Source organism: Oncorhynchus masou, chromosome 22, assembly GCF_036934945.1.
Source record: "Oncorhynchus masou masou isolate Uvic2021 chromosome 22, UVic_Omas_1.1, whole genome shotgun sequence".
In the NCBI taxonomy this organism is placed as follows: domain Eukaryota; kingdom Metazoa; phylum Chordata; class Actinopteri; order Salmoniformes; family Salmonidae; genus Oncorhynchus; species Oncorhynchus masou.
In genome coordinates this window covers 11,621,002-11,641,173 of record NC_088233.1, presented here as the reverse complement: position 1 = coordinate 11,641,173, position 20,172 = coordinate 11,621,002, and the positions used below count along the sequence as shown (strand labels likewise).

The following is a 20,172-nucleotide window of genomic DNA, read 5'->3' as shown; positions in this document are numbered from 1 at the left end:
CTGACAAGTACAAATCTGTCATTCTGCCCCTGAACAGGCAGTTAACCCACTGTTCCTAGGCCGTCATTGAAAATAAGAATTTGTTCTTAACTGACTTGCCTAGTTAAATAAAGGTCAAAATTTAAAAAAAAAAATAATGTTAGTTGAGTAACTAGAATCAATCAATTGAGTCAAACAATAAAAGCTCCAGCTTCCACACTACAGGTGTGATTAGATAGAGATGGACTTTTATTTAGTATTGACTTTAATCTTGATGAAATCTCAGGTGGAAGGCTTTAGCAAATGTCAGAGGTAGAAGTCATTAATGGATATGTGCGAGCCGAAGGCCATTTTCCTCAGCTAGCTAATTAGAACCCATGTCTTTTGATGACCTAGTAGAAGATATTAATGATTCCTGAAATATTTAACAGGGTATTGAATAGCGTTTCAAAGGCTGTATGGGGGGAAATATATTTTGCGGGATAAGAACTCCAGTTTTTAGACGAAGATCATTTAGTTGACATAGACTGACCAGGTGAATGGGTTTATTACTATTGTGAAGCAACATTGATTGAGTAGAATGTAGCTTACTGCCATTTCGGTCTTGGACAGTTTCATGCTGTTGAAGGGTAAAACTTCTGGCGGGCTTCATGTGATTCATGTGCTCAGCACATACTTTTTATGGAGAGAAACAAAATGTAAAGCAGAACCATATCAAATGAAACACACTGAGTGTACAAAACATTAATATTAATATCCTGATATTGAGTAGCACCCCCTTTTGCATTCAGAACAGCCTCAATTCATCAGGGCATGGACTCTACAAGGTGGTGCTTTCCACAGGGACGCTGGCCCATGTTGCTTCCAATGCTTCCAATGCTTCCTACAGTTGTGTCAAGTTGGCTGGTCCACCACCCACAGGACACCCATTCTTTATACACACAGGAAACTGTTGAGCGTGAAAAACCCTTGACACACTCACATTGGTGCTCCTGGCACCTACTACCATACCCCATTCAAAGGTACTTTGAATGTACACTTTTGTCTTGACCATTCACCCTCTGAATGACACAAATGCACAATCCATGTCTCAATTGTCTCAAGGTTCAAAAATACGTATTTAATTAACCTGTCTTCTCCCGTTCGTCTACACTGATTGAAGTGGATTTAACAAGTGACATCAACAAGGGATCATAGCTTTCACCTGGATTCACCTGGTCAGTCTATGTCATGGAAAGAGCAGGTGTTCCTAATGTTTTGTCCACGCAGTGTACTTCCTCCCTGTGTAGGAGTTGGCCAGAAATCATTTTGGAATTATTCCAGGAACCCATTCCTCTTTTTTACTTGAGAAATGTGCCCTAAGCCAAGCACAATGAGAAGGGGATGTAGCTAATTGAATGAATGACTTCCTTCCTCCATACCAAACCTACACCCTGGGCCTGCTTCATTACAGACAGCAGTGTTTTTACTCAGCAGATCTTCCTGTTGGCACACACCTCTGCCAGATTCTCCATCAGGCTCTATTTACTTTGACTTGCTGTTTGGTCCATGGCCCACATCTCTCTTTTCCTGCCTCCTTCTTCTTCTTCTTCTTCATTTTCTTCTTCTCTCTCTCTCTCTCTCTCGCCCAACATCCACCTATCTCTGGAGCTGGCATTGGCAGGCATGTACCTCAACTCTCAAGTGAAAAGAGCCTCAGTGTTTTCATCTGTTACATCAGGAGACTTATCCACTATTAGTACTTAGGTTAGCATATATTTGCAGTGTGAGATGGCTGTTAAGACAGCTCTAAAGGAAGACATTGTTTGTTCTCTGTCTGAACTTTGTACTCTTGAGAAAGTCTTAAACAACTGAAGAGTCCAGTCACAGGGCTTTTAACTTACTTCACTTTCTCAAGAGGCAGTGTCTCTCAGTTAATGCCTGGTACGTAGGCCTATTCTCAGGACACAGAGCGTTTTAGGCTTAACTTAAATGTTCATGGCATCGTGAAGATACTGCAGGCTAATTTCACCCTACTGCATTATGGTGTCATGGATATTATGATATCATTAAGGAAATGTTCTAATGTTCCCAACGGACTATTTGTCCAAACCTTCACCAGTCACAGCCAAGATCCACATATGTATTATAGCAGTTGTACATTTTTCAGTATCTAATAAACCGTGAAAATACTACAATTAGCAAAAGACCCAGCATGTTTGAATGGAAAACTGAAGTCAAAGTCCCCTACTGTAGCTGGGTTGTGTAGATCAAAGAGTAGTAAGGGTACTATGGGGGTTGTTGGGAGGGTACTGGAGAGTGACATTAGAGAGTACTGGAGTTGTGAGGAGGGAATGACATTAGAGAACCCTGGAGTTGTGGGGAGGGAGTGACATTAGAGAGTACTGGGGTTGTGGGGAGGGAGTGACATTAGAGAGTACTGGGGAGTGACAGAGAGTACTGGGGAGTGGCAGAGAGTACTGGGATTGTGGGGAGGGAGTGACATTCTGGGCTTGGTCATGCCTTGGCACCATGCCAGTAGAGATTACATCCTGTGTCTCTGTCTGCCCCCTCCCGCCTCCTTCCCTCGTTGTCCCCTTTCCCCCTGTGTAGGCGTCTGCATACTAGGTTCGGTTTGCTCCTAGCAGAACTCGGCTAGGCGAAGTGAACGTCTTTGCCTTGCGTACTCCTTTAAAAGGTTGTTGCTTGAAAAATGAGACAAAAGTGGCAATAGTAAACGAGTCGTCACTCATTGAATGACAACAAACACTTCATTGAAGAATCCCTACTGTTGACCCATCATTGACGAAGGGGCGTAGACTTTTGCTACCGAACTTCGGCTTACATCGAGAAATGTGCACGACCATGTGCATGAACAGCCGAAAAAACCCTTGCCGAAAACCAAAACGAGCCATAACGTCACAAAAGTTTGTCATAATATATGCACAAACTGTTTAGACTGGGAAGCATACAGAAGCCTTAGGCCCCCTCTCTTTGTCTGTCCCTCACAGTCTCTTGCCCTTCGTAACCACCCCTGACTTGTCCCTGCCCCTCCCTGCCCCTCACCCTCTCCACCTAACCCCCTCTCTTGTCCATGCCCCCTCCCTAAGTCTCCTCTCCCTACAAGACACTTAAAGAGCTCCCTTCTGTTCTCTCTAGTTTGATCCACTGCCACTCAATTGCCTTAATTATCAACTGCATCAATACATTTATGATGTTGATTTAAATGACCTAAAAGTCAAAGTTGTTATCTAACAAATATACACTACCAGTCAAACGTTTTAGAACACCTACTCATTCAAGGGTTTTTCTTTATTTTTACTATTTTCTACATTGTAGAATAGTAGTGAATACACCAAATCTTTGAAATAACAGATATGGAATCATGTAGTTACCAAAAAAGTGCTAAACAAATCAAAATACGTTTTATATTTGAGATTCTTCAAATAGCCACTCTTTGCACACTCTTGGCATTCTCTCAACCATCTTCATGAGATTGTCACCTGGAATGCATTTCAATTAACTGGTGTGCCGTCTTAAAAGTTAATTTGTGGAATATCTTTCCTTCTTAATGTGTTTGAGCCAATCAGTTGTGTTGTGACAAGGTAGGGGGGTATACAGAAGATAGCCCTATTTGGTAAAAGACCAAGTCCATATTATGAAAAGCTCAAATAGGCAAAGAGAAACAACAGCCCATCATTACTTTAAGACATGAAGGTCAGTCAATCCGGAATATGTCAAGAACTTTGAACATTTCTTCAAGTGCAGTTGCAAAAACCATCTAGCGCTATGATGAAACTGACTCTCATGAGGACCACCACAGGAAAGGAAGACCCAGAGTTACCTCTTCTGCAGAGGATAAGTTCAATGGAGTTACTAGCCTCAGAAATTTCAGCAAAAATAAATGCTTCACATAGTTCAAATAACAGACACATCTCAACATCAACTGTTCAGAGCAGACTGCAGGGATCAGATCTTCATGTCGAATTACTGCAATGAAACCACGACTAAAGGACGCCAATAAGAAGAAGAGATTTTCTTGGGCCAAGAAACACGAGCAATGGATATTAAACTGGTGGAAATTTGTCATTTGGTCTGATGAGTCCAAATTGGAGATTTTTGCTTCCAACCGCCGTGTCTTTGTGAGACATGGTGTGGGTGAACGGATGATCTCTGCATGTGTACTTCCCACCGTAAAGCATGGAGGTAGGGGGTGTGATGGTGTGGGGGTGCTTTGCTCGTGACACTGTCTGTGATTTATTTAGAATTCAAGGCACACTTTACCAGCTTGGCTACCACAGCATTCTGCAGCAATACGCCATCCCATCTGGTTTGAGCTTAGTGGGACTATAATTTATTTTTCAACAGGACAATGACCCAACACACCTCCAGGCTGTATAAGGCCTATTTGGCCAAGAAGGAGAATGATGGAGTGCTGCATCAGATGACCTGGCCTCCACAATCACCCAACCTCAACCAATTTGAGATTGTTTGGGATTAGTCGGACCGCAGAGTGAAGGAAAAGCAGCCAACAAGTGCTCAGCATTATGTGGGAACTCCATCAACACTGTTGGAAAAGCATTCCAGGTGAAGCTGGTTGAGAGAATACCAAGAGTGTGCAAAGCTGTCATCAAGGCAAAGTGTGTCTATTTGAAGAATCTCAAATAATAAATATATTTTGATTTGTTCAACACTTTTTTGGTTAGTACATGATTCCATATGTGTTATTTCATGGTTTTGATGTCTTCACTATTAATCTACAATGTAGAAAATAGTAAAATAGAGAAAACCCTTGAATGAGTAGATGTTCTAAAACATTTGACTGGTAGTGTATATGTGTATATGTATACAGTGTATACATATATATATTTTAAAAAATATACATTTACATGGGTCATTCAATGGTTTCTTGTTATCCTAAATGTGATGGGCACATTGGCATGTTTTAGAGCTAGCTATAGTATGTGATGGGAGGTTCAGATCATCTCTCCTGATTGATTTGTTAGGTCTTGTCAAGTGATCCGTGATTCATAAAGTATCTTAGAATAGGAGTGCTGATCTAGGATCAGGTTGCACCTGTCCATTTAAACGTGTTCAGTATGATCTAAAAGGCTAAATTGATCCTATATCAGTACTCCTACTATGAGAGGCTCTTTGTGAATACAGCAGGCCCTGGTGAATAGACAGATCAGGCTGAAAGACATACTGTATACCCTACGTGTATACCGTGCGATGATGTAAAGCTGATGGATGTCTCTCTGTCTCTGTGTCCTTGCAGTAATCCAGTTTGGGTTTGTGACCCTGTTCGTGGCATCGTTCCCGCTGGCCCCACTTTTCGCCCTCCTTAACAACATCATCGAGATACGCCTGGATGCCAAGAAGTTTGTGGCCGAGCTCAGGAGGCCGGTCGCTGCAAGGGCGAAAGACATTGGTGAGTTCAAAGTTCAGCCTCTGACTGTTCACTCTTTAAGCACACAGGTTATGTTTTTGGATTTATTCCTTTCACAATAATAAACCTAATATTGAATTCAGTCCAAGTGTTTTACAGAGGGAAAAAAACAGTATGGATATTTCTGAGTTCTTCCTGACCGTGTGACTAGATGACCAGGAAGTCACTTTTGCTTAAGATATTTTATCTCATCAAGATGAACCTGTATGTATACTCTGAGTATGTCAAACATTAGGAATATCTTCCTTGCTAATATTGAGTTGTACCCCCCCCCCCCCCTTTCCCCTCAGAACAGCCTCAATTCGTTGGGGGATGGACTCTACAAGGTATCGAAAGTGTTCCACAGGGATGCTGGCCCTTGTTGGCTCCACTGCTTCCAACAGTTGTGTCAAATTGGCTGAATGTGATACACACAGGAAACTGTTGAGTGTGAAGAACCCGGCAGTTTTGCAGTTCTTGACACAAACCGGTGCGCCTGGCATCTACTTCCATACTTTAACCCGTTCAAAGGCACTTAAATATTTCATTTTGCCAATTCATCCTCCCGAATGGCACACATCCATGTCTCAATTGACTCAAGGCTTAAAAATCCTTCTTTAACCTGTCTCAACCCTTTCGTCTATAATGATTGAAGTGGATTTAACAAGTGACATCAATAAAGAATCATAGCTTTCACCTGGATTCACCTGGACAGTCTATGTCATGGAAAGAGCAGGTGTTCTAAATGTTTTGTACACTCAGTGTATATACAGGTTCAATGAAAATGAACTCACCTGGTCAGTCTGTGTCATGGAAAGAGCAGGTGTTCTAAATGTTTTGTACACTCAGTGTATATACAGGTTCAATGAAAATGAACTCACCTGGTCAGTCTGTGTCATGGAAAGAGCAGGTGTTCTAAATGTTTTGTACACTCAGTGTATATACAGGTTCAATGAAAATGAACTCACCTGGTCAGTCTGTGTCATGGAAAGAGCAGGTGTTCTAAATGTTTTGTACACTCAGTGTATATACAGGTTCAATGAAAATGAACTCACCTGGTCAGTCTGTGTCATGGAAAGAGCAGGTGTTCTAAATGTTTTGTACACTCAGTGTATATACAGGTTCAATGAAAATGAACTCATGTGGTCAGGTAAAAACATAGGAATGCAAATGTGATCTAGTGGTTTCTATTCTTTACACATACAAACCTACAAACGTAACTAGAGGGGGGAATTTGTCCTGCTGATGTATTATGGGAATTGTTATGCTTGTGTTTTTGTACTATTTAGCTCTTTTGTTTTCTTAACTAAATGTCAGATTGACATAGATCCAGGCATAAAACTCATACCATCCCACAACAGTATTGTAGAGGCATTAATCCCAAGACAATGACTGTAGAGGAAGGGAACAAAAGGGGGGTTCACTACAGTATACGATTTGCTGCTCTAAGTAATCTATAGATTTGTTATAAGGCTCCAAGTGGCACAGCGGTCTAAGGCACTGCATCTCAATGCTAGAGGCATCACCACAGACACCCTGGTTTGAATCCAGGCAGTATCACAACTGGCCATGATTGGGAGTCCAATAGGGCAGCGCACAATTGGCCCAGCGTCATTCGGTTTTGGCCGGTGTAGGCCGTCATTGTAAATAAGAATTTGTTCTTAACTGACTTGCCTAGTTAAATGAAGGTTAAATAATTAAAATATAAGATTGTAATAACATAGACCATCAAGAGTTCTGACTCTCATGTTTTTCTTTCTTCTCTGATTCTAGGAATATGGTACAACCTTCTCCGAGCTGTGGCTAAAGTGGCTGTCATCATAAATGTAAGTCCTTCCGGTCATCCCAGCAAAATATAATGGTGGAAGTTGACCAAATGATGAAAACCCCCCACAATTCTCGCACTTTAACATATACTGTTTTGATTTAGATAGGGGAGTCATTGAAATGTTCTGTAGAAGTTTTTTATTTTTTATCCATCTTATTCATTCCTCAACCCCCTCAACAATAACAAGCCTGCACTTAAAACTAGAACGGTTTTTCATTGAAGCTAAGCCTGGTCCACATTTAAGAGCCAGTCCTTTACTGTGAATAAATGTCAACACTCTTGGGGGGTTGCTTGTAAAACCTCATAATTAGGCTTTTGCATGGTTTCACCTCTAAAACTACTGACCCTTGATGCAGAAAACACCATACTTGGTCAGAAGGAGAGTTAACGTGGTCGTAAATCCTGCAGACTCTCACTTCACTTCCAAAGGGTTCACCATCGTCATGGTGATGTTGAAGTGAGATCATGATCTGGGTTATTTATGACAATGGAGGCTTTCGATCAAAATGGAAGGGAGGGAATTCCTCACCTCCATCCTCCACTTATTCAGAGTGGTACCGATGGAACAGGCTGTCAATGTTTCTTAACTTTAATGCCTTTAATACCTTCTATGTTTATGTGCTGGCAAATCTCTGAACACAGAATGAAATCTCACATGGGCACTGGCCAGCTTCTCGGGTTAGGGTTTAGGGCTAACATTTACGTTGACAGTCATATATGCTGACTGACAGATAGCTGCCGATGTACAGTGCCTTGCAAAAGTATTCATCCCCTTTGGAGTTTTTCCTATTTTTTTGCATTACAACCTGTAATTTAAATGGATTTTTATTTGGATTGCATGTACTGGACATACACAAAATAGTCCAAATTGGTGGATATATTCACCCCCTTTGCGATGAAGCCACTAAATAAGATCTGGTGCAACCAATTACATAATTAGTTAAATAAAGTCCACCTGTGTGCAATCTAAGTGGCACATGATCTGTCACATGATCCCAGTATATATACACCTGTTCTGAAAGGCCCCAGAGCCTGCAACACCACTAAGCAAGGGGCACCACCAAGCAAGTGGCACCATGAAGACCAAGGAGCTATCCTAACAGGTCAGGGACAAAGTTGTGGAGAAATACAGATCAGGGATTGGTTATAAACATATATCAGAAACTTTGAACCTCCCACGGAGCACCATTAAATCCATTATTAAATAAATGGAAAGAATATGGCTCAACAAACCTGCCAAAACTCACGGACCAGGCAAGGAGGGCATTAATCAGAGAGGCAACAAAGAGACCAAAGATAACCCTGAAGGTGCTGCAAAGCTCCACAGTGGAGATTGGAGTAGCCGTCCACTTTTTTTGTGGCCAGAAAAAAAGCCATTGTTCACCAAATGGCATGTGGGAGACTTCTCAAACATGTGGAGCAAGGTACTCTGGTCAGATGAGACTAAAATTGAGCTTTTTGGCTATCAAGGAAAATACTATGTCTGGCGCAAACCCAACACCTCACATCACTCTTAGAACACCATCCCCACAGTGAAGCATGGTGGTGGCAGCATCATGCATCAATCCAATTGAGAATCGGTGGTATGACTTAAAGATTGCTGTACACCAGCGGAACCCATCCAACTTGAAGGAGCTTGAGCAGTTTTGCCTTGAAGAATGGGCAAAAATCCCAGTGGCTAGATGTGCCAAGCTTATAGAGACATATCCCACAAGACTTGCAGCTGTAATTGCTGCAAAAGGAGCTCTACAAATTATTGACTTTGGGTGGGGTGAATTGTTTTGCACGCTCAAGTTTGGTGGTTTTTTTTTGTCTTATTTCTTGTTTCTTTCACAATAAAAAATATTTTGCATCTTCAAAGTGGTAGGCATGTTGTGTTAATCAAATTATACAAACCCCCCCAAAATCCATTTTAATTCCATGTTATAAGGCAACAAAATAGGAAAAATGCCAAGGGGAGTGAATACTTTCACAAGCCACTGTAGAGGGTATGCAGTACATTAAAGACAGTGCTCCTTTTGTTGAAGTTGACCATTATATTCAACCTAAAGTATATATCATTAGGGCGGGTTTCCACCTGGTATTACCATGTGACTTTGGTTCACCGAACAAGATGATCCAATCCCTGTCTGTCAATGCCAGGTGTAAACACGTGTCTTCAGGTGCTTTGTCATTGATCACTGTCTGTCTCTCTCCAGGCGTTTGTGATCTCCTTCACGTCAGACTTCATCCCGAGGCTGGTCTACCAGTATATGTACAGCCCAGACGGCTCCATGCACGGCTTCGTCAACCACACCCTGTCCTACTTCAACGTGAGCAACTTCCAGGACGGTAAAGAACCTATGGACCCACAGCATCAGGTGGAGATGTGTAGGTGAGTTTACACACAACACTGACTGACTGTGTAAAGTTTTTATGTGATACGTGTTTTATTGATTGTTATAAACTGGGTGGGTCAAGCCCAGAATGCTGATTGGTTGACAGCTCTTGTATATCAGACCGTATACCACGGGTATGACAAAACATTTATTTTTACTGCTCTAGTTACGTTGAGAACCAGTTTATGATAGCAATAAGGTTAGTGGTATATCGTCAATATAACACGGCTAAGGGCTGTATCCAGGCACTCCACGTTGTGTCGTGCTTAAGAACAGCCCTTAGCCGTTGTACAGTATATTGGCCATATACCACACCCCTTCAGGTATAATTGCTTAAATATAGAAGAAGCCTATTACCTGCTTGGTGCATGATCTGGTTGTATTGGACGAAGCTATCCCTAACCCTAACTGAGGAGCCAGCAAACAGCCTCAGCCTCCTCATAGAAAAGACTGTGTGTGTGTGTGTGTGTGTGTGTGTGTGTGTGTGTGTGTGTGTGTGTGTGTGTGTGTGTGTGTGTGTGTGTGTGTGTGTGTGTGTGTGTGTGTGTGTGTGTGTGTGTGTGTGTGTGTGTGTGTGTGTGTGTGTGTGGGTGTGTGTTTCTTATTGTTTAATTGTACATACTGTAAGCAAATAAACAGATGCCTTAAGTTACAAAAACATATCATGTGCAATAAATATTACAGCCATACTACAGCCAATAAATATTACAGCCATACTACAGCCAATAAATATTACAGCCATACTACAGCCAATAAATATTACAGCCATACTACAGCCAATAAATATTACAGCCATACTACAGCCAATAAATATTACAGCCATACTACAGCCAATAAATATTACAGCCATACTACAGCCAATAAATATTAAATATTACAGCCATACTACAGCCAATAAATATTACAGCCATACTACAGCCAATAAATATTACAGCCATACTACAGCCAATAAATATTACAGCCATACTACAGCCAATAAATATTACAGCCATACTACAGCCAATAAATATTACAGACATACTACAGCCAATAAATATTACAGACATACATAATAAATATTACTACAGCCAATAAATATTACAGCCATACTACAGCTAATAAATATTACAGCCATACTACAGCCAATAAATATTACAGCCATACTACAGCCAATAAATATTACAGCCATACTACAGCCAATAAATATTACAGCCATACTACAGCCAATAAATATTACAGCCATACTTAAAGTTACTGTGGTGTTTATTTACTGTACCTTTGCAGTAAATATTTTGCTATCTGTTGTAATGTTTTCTGGTTTAGTCACTGTAATCAGATGACTCTTGACTCCAGGTATAAAGACTACAGGGAGCCCCCATGGTCCAACACACCCTACGTCATCTCTAAAGAGTTCTGGGCGGTCCTGGCTGCCAGACTGGCCTTCGTCATTGTCTTCCAGGTGAGATGAGGAGTCCCTTTATAGTTTAAAAGACTGCATTTACCGAAAAGGATTAGGGATGTTTATTATGGGCCTGTGTTCCTCCGGGAATGAAAAGGGGTAAACATATGCAAACAGCTGCAGTTCTATTGTACTGTTCATCTGTCATGCCAGACTTCAGCTCATTTGCAATATTCTGAGACACACTCGTTTGGCTCTCCGAGATACTGTATGTTTACTGTTTCCTGCTTGTTCACCATGCTGTCGCTCACTTCCCTGTGTTTGTGTTTGTTCGTGTTTGTTTGTGTGTGTGTGTGTGCGTGCGTGAGTGTGTGTGTGCGTGTGCGTGTGTGCGCGCGTGCGTGCCTGCGTGTGTGCGTGCGTGTGTGTGTGTGTGTGTGTGTGTGTGTGTGTGTGTGTGTGTGTGTGTGTGTGTGTGTGTGTGTGTTTCTCCCTTCCCCGTAGAATGTGGTGATGCTGATGAGTGACATCGTGGACTGGCTGATCCCAGACATCCCCAAAGACATCAGCCTTCAGATCCACAAGGAGAAGATCCTGATGGTGGAGCTGTTCATGAAGGAGGAACAGGGCAAGATTCAGTTCATAGACAGCATGATACCTTGTGGTGGCAAGGAGAAGCGCAACAACCATGCCCCTATAGCCCGCTCACGCTCCATCCCACACACACACAGTCACACACACGCCAACAACTTCTAGCAGCTGCTGTAAGGTGTAGCCTAGCTAGCCAGGCAAAGGGTTACTACTGTCTGTATCCTTTTCCTTGTCCAGACATTCCATAGAAAGGGAGAGGTGCTCCCTAAAAGATGTTGTTGAGACCCAACGAGGAGAAACAGAAACTGTCCCAGTTCTCAATGCCTATCTGTCAAACCTCTCAGTGAATTACTAGCTAACTAGCTAACTGCCAACAAGTTAACTAACTGCCAACTACTGGGGTCATGGGCTTAGAGGTCGCAAATATGCCATTTAGCTACCGCTTTTATCCAAAGCGACTTACAGTAGTGCAAATTATAGCGGACCATGTTCAATGAGAGAAAAAAGTATTTTAACATTTTTTTTCCTTTGCATAATGCTGTCAAGAAAATGTATTTTGTAACATGCTTTACAGTGCTGTATGTCTGGCATACAAGGTATTTCTATGTCTGCCTCTTTTTAAAAGGATGTAGATGATACGTTAGCCTTTACTGTTATGACTCAACCATGTTCATGGTGCAAACAATCACTCTCGGAATGTTTTATTCAATTACAACAGATTTTTTTTTCGTTCTTAATGTGCTTTGTTCTCAAAATTAATATTTTTTATTTACATATTTTATTGATTATATTTTCATCGATTAAACATTTAAAAAGTAATTGGATATTATGAAATGTATGTGTGTAGAGCAAATAATACAATCTTATTCTTAAATGGGTGACATGTTTTTTATGTCTTTGATACAAAGATCTCAAATGGTATTAGCTACCAAGCTCATTATTAGTTAACAAGCTCACAGTTGAGGGCTGTTTGTGGGCTCCCATGCTACCATAGAGTTAAAGCAGTTATTACATGGACTGTATTATAGCATGAGATTCAAAAGGCACTGCTTAACAGATACTTCTAAACATAGTAAAATAGGTTGAATTACTTTACTTCAGAACATAATAAACTCAGCAGTGTTACAAATATCCCCTATTATAAAATGCACAGTTCAGGCCAGTCTAACCCTGCCATAATACAGACTGATCCTCTATTGCTTCTTTTTTGCTTCAAAGCCAGGCAGGATATTATTTTTGGAACTTTTAAACTGTACTTAAAACTGTATATTGTTTACACTTACTTCTGTCTACTGGATATACTAAGAAAATATAATATTTCTCGTTCTTTACTTGCCATTCTTCAGAAGACAAGGACACTTTGATCCTTTTATATGTCAAACTAATGTATTCATACAAAAGTGAACATCATTTCATAGCAGCATATTTTACTGTATTGATACCGACTATGTTGTAAATGTTTAGGAGATCTGCCTATTCTTTTTTGATGTGACATTGAATAAATAATGCATTAAATTGAATGTAAACAATAAATATATGTTGCTGTGGGTATTGAGTGACTTTGTTTTCTTAGGGAAGGAAGAGCAACATACACGGAACAGGAATGTGGCCTTTGCAGTAACTTAGAATTTTAAAATAGAGTATCAAATTCAATAGAATCTCTTAGAAACTTTTTTTTTTTTTTACAATCAGATATTATTGCAACCTTCAGTGTTTAGTACAATGAAATGTTAATGTGAAACATGAATTCAACATTGAAAGGGCTACAATAGAATTTCGAATTTCAAAATAATGTTGTACCCATAACCATGTTTACCAAGTCATATAGCTTCCTATCCTTCCTATCCTTCCTATCCTTACCTTGCAGTGATCTGGAAGCGGTGTTATTTGAGATAGGCCAGACCTGACCCAGGACAGGACAGACGCTTTAAACTTTAGGAGATGGAACTAACTCAGACAAAGCACTTCATGTAAATAAAGGGAAATGTTCCATCTCTGCTTGACAACCCAACATCCTCTCCTTGATAGCACTTATGACATTTTTTAAAGATCGGGACAAAAGTAGCTAATTTTACTGGAAATCGTGCCTAAAGATTTTTTTTTAAATGAACCCTGAAGGTTTTATTTTTACAATGTGAAGACATTGATCTTTTTTATTTAGTCTATATAGATCTGTGTATATAGTTTGAGGGGAAAATACCACATTTCCACTGAAGTAAAACAAACTCATGGAATTCTGGATCTTGCCCAGATTATTTTTTTTTTCAATCACTAGCTCGGTTTCAATCCAGTCGGTAACAGATTTTCATTCAAATATTCTACAATCTGCATTAAGAAAATATGTGCATTTTCGCACAAGTGGTCTTTCCACCAAACTGACAAAATATACTTTTTCCGCTTACGCATTGGAATAAATGTGTTTCCATAGCATTTTCAACTCTATCGATAGTTTTGTCACAAAAACTGTTGCGTTACATAGCAAATGTGCCTACTCTGGTCTTCACACGTGCTCTGTAGCCAAACAGCTCACAGATACAGTACAGTTAGGCTCTGCGGGTTGGTTAGTCTACATGATGAGATTATTGCTGAGAGCGGCAGTCAAGCATCTGTCATCATGTCACCAGAATAAGACCCTCGAAATGTTTTGGAAAGGAGTATTAAGCTCATCCCATGTACTTTCACCAAAATCAAATCAAATGTATTTAATAATCCCTTCTTACATCAGCTGATATCTCAAACTGCTGTACAGAAACCCAGCCTAAAACTCCAAACAGCAAGCAATGCTGCTGTAGAAGCACGGTGGCTTGGAAAAACTCCCTAGAAAGGCCAGAACCTAGGAAGAAACCAAGAGAGGAACAAGGCTATGAGGGGTGGCCAGTCCTCTTCTGGCTGTGCCGGGTGGATATTATAAAAGAACATGGCCAAGATGTTCAAATGTTCATAGATGACCAACAGGGTCAAATAATAATACCAGCCTGTGAAGTTCATCATAATTCATTTAATCTGTAGCATTATAAACTGCATGGTTTCTCAAGTCATAGTGGGAGGACCACACACCATGTCATCGCATGACTCCAAGTTTTCTTCGATATGATGGTTATTATATCAATATTTGCGCCGAAAGGCGTTTCCACCACCATTTCTCGCATAATTAATTTTAGCGACACAAAAAGATCCCATCATGTCAAACAAAAAATGATCTGTCTGCATTTATAACATCGTAGCTGAAACTTCCTGTTTCCATCACAGCTGTCTTTTTATGACTTTACTCTCATGAAAACTGTGGATGGAAACGTGGTTATTAATACTATTTTAGCTCCAAAATATTAAAGCTACCATACCACCATCATGTGGTATGTTAGTGTGGCTTTTCTGTCTCACTATGGCCAAGTGTATGGATGTTACCTGTTCTCAGGTAAGTAATAGTAGTGGTGTAGTGATGTCTGGAAAAGTGGAGATACTGAAGTTTTGCCAAACATTTCCCAAAGGAAAGGCGCCCTGTGTGAAAAATTATATGAGAAACAATGACAAACACTCTGAATGACCTAAAATTATAAATCCCTTATTGGTCCTTCACAGTCAGGCCAACCCAAGCTGTACTGTACAAGTAAGCTACCAGTAGGCCTACTATTGAAACAGATAAATGAGTCAGAAAGTGAGTCAGAAATTCACAGGCTACTTTGTAGCTAGTTGACATTAAATTGAGAAGGTTTTTGGGAAAGCCTTTCCATTGACCTTTATTTATACAGGTTTCTCTCATTGAGGCGGCAGGGTAGCCTAGTGGTTAGAGTGTTGGACTAGTAACCAGAAGGTTGCAAGTTCAAACCCCCAAGCTGACAAGGTCGTTCTGCCCCTGAACAGGCAGTTAACCCACAGTTCCTAGGCCATCAAGCTGACAAGGTTGTTCTGCCCCTGAACAGGCAGTTAACCCACTGTTCCTAGGCCATCATTGAAAATAGGAATTTGTCCTTAACTTGCCTAGTTAATTAAAGGTAAAATAAATAAATAAAAATTGAGATAAAATCTATTTTTCAAGAGAGACCTGGTTTGATTAGCATCTCCATATTTTCCCTGTTCCTTAATTGTTTGAAATTAGAAAATTCCTTACACAGGAATTAATTGATGTGGGGTATACCTCCACACTACTTTCATATTGTGAGGCATGTCTTACCTTATTTCAAAGCAGCCTGTAACCAAAATCCCACCATAGAAACATGGAGGCATTTATTTTATAAAGACTTCCTCATATGCGTTCTGTTCAGTTGGTTTTCTGTAAATGTTATTTAATTGTTTAGCAGCCAAAGGCATTATCCTAGTCATACTAGCAACCCATGATAGTTGTTGCACCTTTAGATCTCCCCTCTTTCTAAATTGCATTTTGGAACATTCCCACATAGGTGCACACTGCTGCGCCTAAAATGTGAAGAAATAATAATTTATCAACATTTTAAGCTAAACATTCTCATCTGTTCCATCAGCCTTATTCATTGATGTGGCGTATACCCCCACTCTACTTTGATGCGCATCATGGGGATGAAGAAGAGTCACAATGCAAATACTGTACCCTGTATATATGTATTTATTCTTTATAGCCACTAGATGGTAGCAGTGATTGGTGTACTGTAATCTCTTCATCAGGGCCAGTGGGTATTTATTTATTTAAATCTTTGTTTAACTATATGGCTATGTGTTGGAATCTGAGGCATGGTTTTGCGTACTGAACAGGCCTATGTATATCTGTAGTTCTGGTGAGGTTTCAAACATAATTTTCTAATCAAATACTTTCTTAGAACCCCCCCAACCCACCTGTTCCTAACACTTCACCCAGTGTCCACGGAGAGAGACGGCCCTTCTAAAGATAGGCCAGTGGTGAAAGACGTGGCCTGAATGACTGACCTGATGGGGCCTGTTCAGATCAGGGGTGACAGGCTGCCATGGTGGGGAGAATCCCCCAGCCAGTGCTCTTTGTTGGCTTCCTGAGTGGTCATCTGCATCTCATAGTGAGGCACACCCCTTGCCTCTGGCTCAGCTCCGTTGAGGACACAGAGGGAGTCCTGATAAAGAGCCCATAGGAAGACCTGTGCATGACAACATAGGAATCCCCCTGTATGAGCATGTGGTGTCCTGTGTAGAAGCCAGTAGGGAGTCCTGAGACGGAGCACGTAGGCAGCATATAGGGAGTAGGGAGTTCTCTGTGTGATCAGGGATCAGGGAGTCCAGGGAGTCCTGTGTATGACAGCATGTAGGGAGTTATCTGTTATCTGTGTGATCAGGGATCAGGGAGTCCAGGGAGTCCTGTGTATGACAGCATATAGGGAGTTCTCTGTTATCTGTGTGATCAGGGATCAGGGAGTCCAGGGAGTCCTGTGTATGACAGCATATAGGGAGTTATCTGTTATCTGTGTGATCAGGGATCAGGGAGTCCAGGGAGTCCTGTGTATGACAGCATATAGGGAGTTATCTGTTATCTGTGTGATCAGGGATCAGGGAGTCCAGGGAGTCCTGTGTATGACAGCATATAGGGAGTTATCTGTTATCTGTGTGATCAGGGATCAGGGAGTCCAGGGAGTCCTGTGTATGACAGCATATAGGGAGTTATCTGTTATCTGTGTGATCAGGGATCAGGGAGTCCAGGGAGTCCTGTGTATGACAGCATATAGGGAGTTATCTGTTATCTGTGTGATCAGGGATCAGGGAGTACAGGGAGTCCTGTGTATGACAGCAAATAGGGAGTTCTCTGTTATCTGTGTGATCAGGGATCAGGGAGTCCAGGGAGTCCTGTGTATGACAGCATATAGGGAGTTATCTGTTATCTGTGTGATCAGGGATCAGGGAGTCCAGGGAGTCCTGTGTTTGACAGCATATAGGGAGTTATCTGTTCTCTGTGTGATCATGTAGAGAGGGAGTCCTGTGTATGACAGCATATAAGGAGTTATCTGTGTGATCAGGGAGTCAGTCCTGTGTATGACAGCATATAGGGAGTTCTCTGTGTGATCATGGATCAGGGAGTCCTGTCCTGTATGACAGCATTTAGGGAGTTCTCTGTGTATTCAGGGAGTCCTGTGTATGACAGCATATAGGGAGTTATCTGTGTGTCAGATCAGGGATCAGGGAGTCAGGGAGTCCTGTGTATGACAGCATATAGGGAGTTATCTGTTATCTGTGTGATCAGGGATCAGGGGAGTCAGGGAGTCCTGTGTATGACAGCATATAGGGAGTTATCTGTTATCTGTGTGATCAGGGATCAGGGAGTCCAGGGAGTCCTGTGTATCTGTGTGATCAGGGATCAGGGAGTCCAGGGAGTCCTGTGTATGACAGCATATAGGGAGTTATCTGTTATCTGTGTGATCAGGGATCAGGGAGTCCAGGGAGTCCTGTGTATGACAGCATATAGGGAGTTATCTGTTATCTGTGTGATCAGGGATCAGGGAGTCCAGGGAGTCCTGTGTATGACAGCATATAGGGAGTTATCTGTTATCTGTGTGATCAGGGATCAGGGAGTCCAGGGAGTCCTGTGTATGACAGCATATAGGGAGTTATCTGTTATCTGTGTGATCAGGGATCAGGGATCAGGGAGTCCAGGGAGTCCTGTGTATGACAGCATATAGGGAGTTATCTGTTATCTGTGTGATCAGGGATCAGGGATCAGGGAGTCCTGTGTATGACAGCATATAGGGAGTTATCTGTTTTCTGTGTGATCAGGGATCAGGGAGTCCAGGGAGTCCTGTGTATGACAGCATATAGGGGAGTTATCTGTTATCTGTGTGATCAGGGATCAGGGAGTCCAGGGAGTCCTGTGTATGACAGCATATAGGGAGTTATCTGTTATCTGTGTGATCAGGGATCAGGGAGTCCAGGAGTCCTGTGTATGACAGCATATAGGGAGTTATCTGTTATCTGTGTGATCAGGGATCAGGGAGTCCAGGGAGTCCTGTGTATGACAGCATATAGGGAGTTATCTGTTATCTGTGTGATCAGGGATCAGGGAGTCAGAGAGTCCTGTGTATGACAGCATATAGGGAGTTATCTGTTATCTGTGTGATCAGGGATCAGGGAGTCCAGGGAGTCCTGTGTATGACAGCATATAGGGAGTTATCTGTTATCTGTGTGATCAGGGATCAGGGATCAGGGAGTCCTGTGTATGACAGCATATAGGGAGTTATCTGTTTTCTGTGTGATCAGGGATCAGGGAGTCCAGGGAGTCCTGTGTATGACAGCATATAGGGAGTTATCTGTTATCTGTGTGATCAGGGATCAGGGAGTCCAGGGAGTCCTGTGTATGACGGCATATAGGGAGTTATCTGTTATCTGTGTGATCAGGGATCAGGGAGTCCAGGGAGTCCTGTGTATGACAGCATATAGGGAGTTATCTGTTATCTGTGTGATCAGGGATCAGGGAGTCCAGGGAGTCCTGTGTATGACAGCATATAGGGAGTTATCTGTTATCTGTGTGATCAGGGATCAGGGAGTCCAGGGAGTCCTGTGTATGACAGCATATAGGGAGTTATCTGTTATCTGTGTGATCAGGGATCAGGGAGTCCAGGGAGTCCTGTGTATGACAGCATATAGGGAGTTATCTGTTATCTGTGTGATCAGGGATCAGGGATCAGGGAGTCCTGTGTATGACAGCATATAGGGAGTTATCTGTTTTCTGTGTGATCAGGGATCAGGGAGTCCAGGGAGTCCTGTGTATGACAGCATATAGGGAGTTATCTGTTATCTGTGTGATCAGGGATCAGGGAGTCCAGGGAGTCCTGTGTATGACAGCATATAGGGAGTTATCTGTTATCTGTGTGATCAGGGATCAGGGAGTCCAGGGAGTCCTGTGTATGACAGCATATAGGGAGTTATCTGTTATCTGTGTGATCAGGGATCAGGGATCAGGGAGTCCTGTGTATGACAGCATATAGGGAGTTATCTGTTTTCTGTGTGATCAGGGATCAGGGAGTCCAGGGAGTCCTGTGTATGACAGCATATAGGGAGTTATCTGTTATCTGTGTGATCAGGGATCAGGGAGTCCAGGGAGTCCTGTGTATGACAGCATATAGGGAGTTATCTGTTATCTGTGTGATCAGGGATCAGGGAGTCCAGGGAGTCCTGTGTATGACAGCATATAGGGAGTTATCTGTTATCTGTGTGATCAGGGATCAGGGAGTCCAGGGAGTCCTGTGTATGACAGCATATAGGGAGTTATCTGTTATCTGTGTGATCAGGGATCAGGGAGTCCAGGGAGTCCTGTGTATGACAGCATATAGGGAGTTATCTGTTATCTGTGTGATCAGGGATCAGGGAGTCCAGGGAGTCCTGTGTATGACAGCATATAGGGAGTTATCTGTTATCTGTGTGATCAGGGATCAGGGATCAGGGAGTCCTGTGTATGACAGCATATAGGGAGTTATCTGTTTTCTGTGTGATCAGGGATCAGGGATCAGGGAGTCCTGTGTATGACAGCATATAGGAGTTATCTGTTTTCTGTGTGATCAGGGATCAGGGAGTCCAGGGAGTCCTGTGTATGACAGCATATAGGGAGTTATCTGTTATCTGTGTGATCAGGGATCAGGGAGTCCAGGGAGTCCTGTGTATGACAGCATATAGGGAGTTATCTGTTATC

General features: G+C 41.9%; 1 protein-coding gene across 3 annotated transcripts in view; it reads left to right on the top strand.

Annotated features, from left to right (window-relative positions):
• The window catches only part of LOC135509013 (anoctamin-1-like), a 132,468-nt gene extending 119,359 nt beyond the window's left edge, over window positions 1–13,109 (top strand). For all 3 annotated transcript variants that reach the window (XM_064929298.1, XM_064929300.1, XM_064929299.1), the window contains 5 exons: window positions 5,237–5,389; window positions 7,160–7,212; window positions 9,413–9,588; window positions 10,925–11,030; window positions 11,475–13,109. In XM_064929298.1, the coding sequence (XP_064785370.1) occupies window positions 5,237–5,389; window positions 7,160–7,212; window positions 9,413–9,588; window positions 10,925–11,030; window positions 11,475–11,726 (740 nt within the window). In that variant the 3' untranslated portion in view covers window positions 11,727–13,109. The remainder of the gene's footprint in view (window positions 1–5,236; window positions 5,390–7,159; window positions 7,213–9,412; window positions 9,589–10,924; window positions 11,031–11,474) is intronic.
• The last annotated feature ends 7,063 nt before the right edge of the window (window positions 13,110–20,172 follow it).